Source organism: Homarus americanus, unplaced genomic scaffold (assembly GCF_018991925.1).
Source record: "Homarus americanus isolate GMGI-L3 unplaced genomic scaffold, GMGI_Hamer_2.0 scaffold56241, whole genome shotgun sequence".
In the NCBI taxonomy this organism is placed as follows: domain Eukaryota; kingdom Metazoa; phylum Arthropoda; class Malacostraca; order Decapoda; family Nephropidae; genus Homarus; species Homarus americanus.
The window spans coordinates 4,726,450-4,733,074 of NW_024740202.1; the positions used below are offsets into that span (position 1 = coordinate 4,726,450).

The window sequence follows — 6,625 nt, forward strand, 5'->3', positions numbered from 1 at the left end:
CTGGGCTAGACTAGGCAAGACGTAACTATATTAGTTTAACAACGTTGACATTCTTAGTGTAGGCCGCGTTAAGCTACTTTGGTTAGGTTAGGTCAGGTGAATCTACCGGTGGTTTAACACTTAGAGAACGATGGTTTAACTCCCCGAGGACGATGGTTTAAAACTAATAAAAATTTATCGACGTTTTCTACGCAGCACCACGACTTAGTTGTGTACAGTAGTGGCCAGAATTTCCATCTGTCGTCGCAGGTGAATTTCCTCAATTTTCCACTGCAGGTAGATGTATATACTGTAGATCATGCGAAGAAGTTTCTTTTTTAACGAGTTGTGAGTAATATGTTAAATTAGCCAGGTAATGTGCGAATGCTTTAGTAAAAACCTCTCATAATTCTCAGTAATATTTCTTAATTTGTACCACATTTCGTATTTTTTTCATTAATTTTCCATTGTTTTAAGTCAATGTATTCTGGTTAAAGATATTAATAGATTAAGACTAAATAAAGATGGTAATAATTATTACACTACCTACAGTATAGTGTTTAACCTTGTAACACCACTGCCAGACGTAGTGTGTCCAGCAGCGTGCCCAGGATGAAGTATTATATCGCGCACTATACTAACCGACTTAGCCTACACTTGCCAAGGGTGAAGTGAGTTACGTGAAACATGTGTAGTTTCTTTCCACTGAACTAATTCTGCTGTTTTTTTTTTTTACGTTACACATAATGTTGTACGTGCCTGTAATGTACTTCACTATAGGGACTGATCGTGTCATCTACCCCGACAGTCTATAGTGATAGAATATACAGTATACAGTGTGTGTTAACTCTTCTCACTTTTGGATCAAGAGGCACAGCATAGAATGAACAGAACTAATGGGAAGTGTTGCAAGAGTTGTATAGAATGCGTAAGACAAGTGTGAAGGTATCTCTACATACTAACTGTACTTGCTGGCATCTCCTGTGTATAAACTGAATCATTACTTGATGCTAACTGTCTACACTAATCTAATCTAAGTGATAAGGAAGGGGCCAGAACTCAAGATACTCCTTAAGGTTATGTAGAGTTCACTGAAAAAGTAAAAAAGTGTTTATTAATAAAACACAGTAGAATATATAAATATATCTAAATATATATATATATATATATATATATATATATATATATATATATATATATATATATATTTTGATAATAACAATAGTATATCACTAAATATATCAACAGTAATATTGCAGAATATATTTATATTTTGAATTATGTTAAGGCATAACTTTAAGGGTCAATAATATAAGGTGAGAATGATGATGATGATAATGAAGGGCTTAGGGCACTTAACGACACATGATGGATGGTTTAGAAACATGTGTATAATAAAAATGGATAATAATGTGACGATCCTAAATACAAAGAAGGCCACTGAGGATGATACAGTACAGCGCGGAGGTGTGGTGACAGTCGTAGTGATGCACGTTTACAGGGCTAGGGCGCCCTTCCTGGCGGTGGCGAGGAAGGCGGTGGTGGAGGACCAGGCTGGGGTGGCAGAAGGGACGGGGAGGGCACGTTTCGTGTTGGGGAAGTGTATGCGGGTGGGGGCGGAGCCCAGGGGGTAGTACTGGTGAACCAGGCGGTCCTGTTGCACCTTTACCACCCGGTACCCCTGCTGACTCTCCCCCAACTGGGCCCCCACTGCAGACGTCACTACCACCTCCAGGTCCTTGTAGAACCCTCCGGCGTTACGGTGGTAGTGGCCACAGAAGATGGAGCGCACACCAGCGTCGTAGAACTTATCCAACATGGCCTGGCGCAGGCCCAGGTCCATGTTGAAGTACTCCTTGTCCTCGTCAGGGTGGTGGAGAAAGAGAGGGATGTGTTGGAAGACGACAGCATGCTGTGGTTTCTCCCTCTTCACCACCTCCAGCTGCTCCTCCAGCCACGCCTCCTGTTCTTCCGCCAACTGGGGACACTGGGAGGCATCCTCATAGAACTGTGTGTTGAGGACGATGAAGAACACACCGCCGCACCAGAAGCTGAAGTAGTCGTCGCCGAAGGAGGAGGTGTAGCGGTTGACGGTGGCAGGAGTGGGTGTGTTGCCCACGTCATGGTTGCCGCACACACACACCAGGGGCACTTTAAGGCCGGCGAATACCTCCTTGAAGTCGATCTCCTGCTGGCGACGAATCTCCTCCTCTGTGTGGGGCCAGGCGTCCAGCAGGTCGCCACACACCACCAGGAACTTGGGACGCGGGAACATGGTATTCACGTCCTCCACCATCTGTCTCGACCACCTTATCTCCTGCTGCCACCCATAGTTCTCCTTCTTCTCTATGTACTTCTCCTGCATCCCGAACTGTGTGTCCGCCGCCTGGATGAACACGAACGGCTCCTGCCACTCCTTCTCCTCCTCCGCGAAGAACGGCAAGAACTGCCGGTTCTGTGCAAGCACCAAGAACTTGTTCTCCTCCATACTGCTTCACCGACGACCACTGCCGTCAAGTTGTTTCTCGAAGGATGAGCTTGACTGTTTGATGATGAACGACTAGTGTCACTTGTCTAGTAACTACTTAACAAAAGTAAACTCGTCTTGACAAATTACTTTATGATGGTGCTGTAACTTGACGAGGGAGGTTTGACGGCTCCAGTACTCCTTACAAAAAATAGAATCTGCTTGAGTAGTTACTTTTTAAAGATGGTGTAGTAGTTACTTATGATGATTGAAGGTGTTCCCCGGGGGCGTGTTGCTAGGTCAAGCTAGTACTTGATCCCGTGGGACACCGGGAACTTGTCGTGGCAGCCATGAGGTGGAGGTGTGAAGATATGTTGTTTCTAAGACCGCACTCAGGAACCTTGCCTGGTGTGGGAGTAGACGCTGTTGCTGTCTGTGGTCTGACGCTCGCACTGCCGATCCCGATTTTAAATAGCGGCAGGGTGTGTCGACCAGCCCTTCCCTCTACCAATGAGCGCAGAGCTCTTTCGTGACGTCACAGCCAGTGTGGAGGGGAGTGGGTGACTTTCATTCACTCGTCCGGTGATCGTCGCTGCCCTGGTCGATGACGTGCGCAGTACGTAGAGTTGTCCAGTAGTTTTTAAAGTTTGTTCGCGTTATCTCAGCAGTGTAAGATAGAATGAGTTTGTCACAGTTAGTGGCCGGCGGGAACCAGCGGAGTAGAACACTGGTGTTTGAAGATATTTTAAAAATAGTTTTACAACTAAATTTCTTGATATCCTGGCAATATTTTTTGTGATATATTAACGATATATCTATTAACAAGAACTTAAGAGCAAGAACCAGCTGACGCAACATGTAGTACGTTGACGGTTCTACAACTGCGCAAGGCGGACGCTTGTGACGTTAGTTAGATGTGACGCCACGGCGCTGTACACCGTCACCTTTAAGGAGAATCCAACAGCAGGCAAGAACCTAAATGTAGGAAAATAAACGAAACAGGACAATAATTAACTTTTACAACTAATTTTGTAAACCCTTAACAATTAAATGAATATATAAACTATACAAATTATGTCTACTGCCGACAACGAAATTACCTGTATACATAAACTATACATATTATACATACTGTATATACTGTCTTCATTTAATACGTTTGTTTTAATAACGTGACTTACTGTAAATACGAACTAATAAAGAAAACTTGAATAATCTTAACATTGAAATTTTTGAAAGTACATTTAAACATAGGAGTTAGTTAAGGTTATTATTCTTAGTTAAGTTATCCAGTTTACTGAGGTAATAAGACTTTAGATACATGATACCTTAGTAAACTTTTTAATCTGCCAGTGTTTAAAGTTAATGAAGGGACTATTATTATTATTATTATTAGCTAACGGGGTATTTTTATTTTAAACCGATAGATAGATTAATCGATAAAACTATTCGTAAATTCATAAAGTAAGGATAGTAATTTTAGCTCTATAGAAGTTAACGTATATATAATGGTGCAAATAGGATAAAGAGTGAGAGAGGGGAGAGGGAAGGAGAGAGAAGGGGCAGAAACAAGAAGAGAAAATTTATAACACACTTACAGCCTCACAGCGACACAACACGGAATTAATGTCCTGACCTCTCTTGCTGGTAGATCCGTGTTGTGGTTTGGATATCTTTAGTTTGCTGATGAATATTCCAGTGATGAATATTCCAGTTATCTGATGAATAGTGCAGTTAGCTGATGAATAGTTTTAGTGATAAATATTCCAGTGTTGAATATTCCATTTATCTAATGAATATTGCAGTGATGAATATTCCAGTTATACTCACGAATATCTATGCCTCTCACTTTTGAATATTTGAACTATACCTCTAAATGCACTTTGGTACATCTCCTCTGTAATAATCTTGTCTTCTCGTTTTGAATACATACGAGTCAACTATGGCGTATATACTCGTTGAAGTTCGTCTTGTACTAAAGATCGTTGGAATATATAATAACATGTTAGTTTACTTGGCCATATATATATACCTTGATGTCCGGTATTATATACTCGTATATGTGAATATCGTTACACTATATAATCTCGTACGCTTATAGTAATGCGCATATCTGGACTTTTAGAGGTTTGTATATACGAATTTTTCCCGGTACTTCGGCGTATACACCTTGAGAGTGGGTATTTGTATATGCTGTGTATACTGATTTGTATATACCCGCAGCTCGCCAGACAGACACTCACACAAACACACACAGTTGATCAGAACACGGGTGAAACTACGCTTTAAAATGAGCGCAAAAATCACCCTCCCAGAGTGTCTTATTAAACTGCTTTGTGGTGTGCCGTGTCGTGGCGTCTCCTGGCGTGGCGGACCGACGCACCTACACTATCCGCGCTTAGCCAACTACTCCTTCTTATATACCCATTCGTGTTAAGCTAAAAAAAAACACCAGGAAATAGGCAAGTATAGAGAGAGCGAGATGGTTGCAAAATTGGGGAAAAAATCGGAACTAGACAGATGATTGCAAAATTGACCCTCGTCTCCTCCTGTTCCTCATTCCCCCAAGACAAGGTCACTTCCGTACGTGACCTACAAAATTGGGTTATATAATAAAGGGGGCGATAAGGTCTGTGTTATCACTGGAAAAGTAATGGGGTGTTCGATCTTATGAATGTGTGTGGTTTAGTCTTGTATTACCTCTAGGGTCTGGAACTGAAATACAGTACAGGTATATGCAATGATAATTTTTTTTTTTATTGTTTATGTTTTGAGGATATTGTTACCTGTTGCTGGGGTTAGTTGTGTAGTTAAGTGATTTATGGATATACTAATTGGCTAATCTGCTTCCTGGAAAAATAAATTCAATCTTATGGTAGTTAAATTATTGCTATACCATTTTCTGATTTGATCTGATTTCATTAATATTACTGTATTGTTCGTGACGTTTACTGGCTCAGTCTCTTTTGAACGTTACTTTTATCCTCTTCGCTACTGATCAGCGTGTGTGAGGTTTGCTTTTTAATAGGTGTGGGCCGTGTGGCTTAATAATTGTTTTCTTGTTAGACGAGCTAATACTTCAATCATTGTTGTACAGATTTCGAAGTCATATGAAAATTTTGTATGGCATGTGTGCGTTTGTGGCCAGATTGTTCACAAGCACGTTTGGTTTTAAAAACTTGAGACCTGTTTGTGTTAGTGGCCAACCAATTACGACTGAAGTTTACTGAAGGCTTACATAACTTCCCTTTGTTACTGTCACCTGTGTATATATTTCCTTTAAGCCCAGACAAAGACAGGAGCACCGTTCGGGTCGCCAAAATGTCTGGCTACGGCTCTGGTAGGGGTAGTTATGGGAGCGTCTACTTAAAGGTTCCAATACAAATTAAGTTGTTCAGGTGTGTGTGTGTGTTAAGAATCAGCCGACACTGATGTTTGTATCCCGTTTAGCACACTCTAGACCTCCCAGTTGTAACGAAATAAATAACTGGGGTAATTATATTAATTAGACGATAATAATAATAATAATAATAATAATAATAATAATAATAATAATAATAATAATAATAATAATAATAATAATAATAAACAATTTCTTGAGAGAAAATAAACAAAATGGTAAAAAATATACCGTAGACAGAGATGACATACATAACATACACTATACTATATACAGGGCCGGATTCAGGAGTGGGCAAAGCGGGCAGCTGCCCAGGGGCCTCCACAATCTGGAGGCCTCCACATATTACAATATTTTATTTATTTGTTTATTCATTGGATTATTTTTATTTTCATTCTTTAAAATTTATGTTTATCTATTCCAATATTGCTTCAAAATTCTTCAAAGAAGTGTTCAAATTTCAAAATTTTCCCGGGGGGCTTACAGCGCCCTCCGGAACTCCCAGATGTTTAGGCTCGCTTCACTCGCCACCCCACCCTCTTGCGTAGTTATAATGAGGGGGGCCTCCACAAAGAGGCTGCCCATGGGCCTCCACAGGTCTAAATCCGGCACTGACTGTATAGTGACATTGGGGAGTGGGTCAGCTAACAGAGTTTATAGAGCAAAAAGAAGTGGAAACACGAGGTGACCTTACAAGTTACAGCTGTAGTGTCGGACAGCTCTAAGTAGACGGGGATATGTCTGAAGACGGCTGGTAATGAGGTTGGTGTGGCAACTCT

The 6,625-nt window shown here is 41.0% G+C and overlaps 1 protein-coding gene across 1 annotated transcript; it reads right to left on the bottom strand.

Annotated features, from left to right (window-relative positions):
* Positions 1–385: 385 nt before the first annotated feature.
* Positions 386–2,912, bottom strand: LOC121875376 (serine/threonine-protein phosphatase CPPED1-like). Its single transcript, XM_042379930.1, has one exon. It carries the CDS (start codon positions 2,465–2,467, stop codon positions 1,475–1,477), a length of 993 nt encoding a protein of 330 aa, XP_042235864.1. The 5' UTR covers positions 2,468–2,912; the 3' UTR covers positions 386–1,474.
* Positions 2,913–6,625: the final 3,713 nt, after the last annotated feature.

Bases quoted from the DNA above. Each gene is read 5' to 3' on its own strand.
- LOC121875376 (XM_042379930.1), bottom strand. From the start codon at position 2,467: ATGGAGGAGAACAAGTTCTTGGTGCTTGCACAGAACCGGCAGTTCTTG.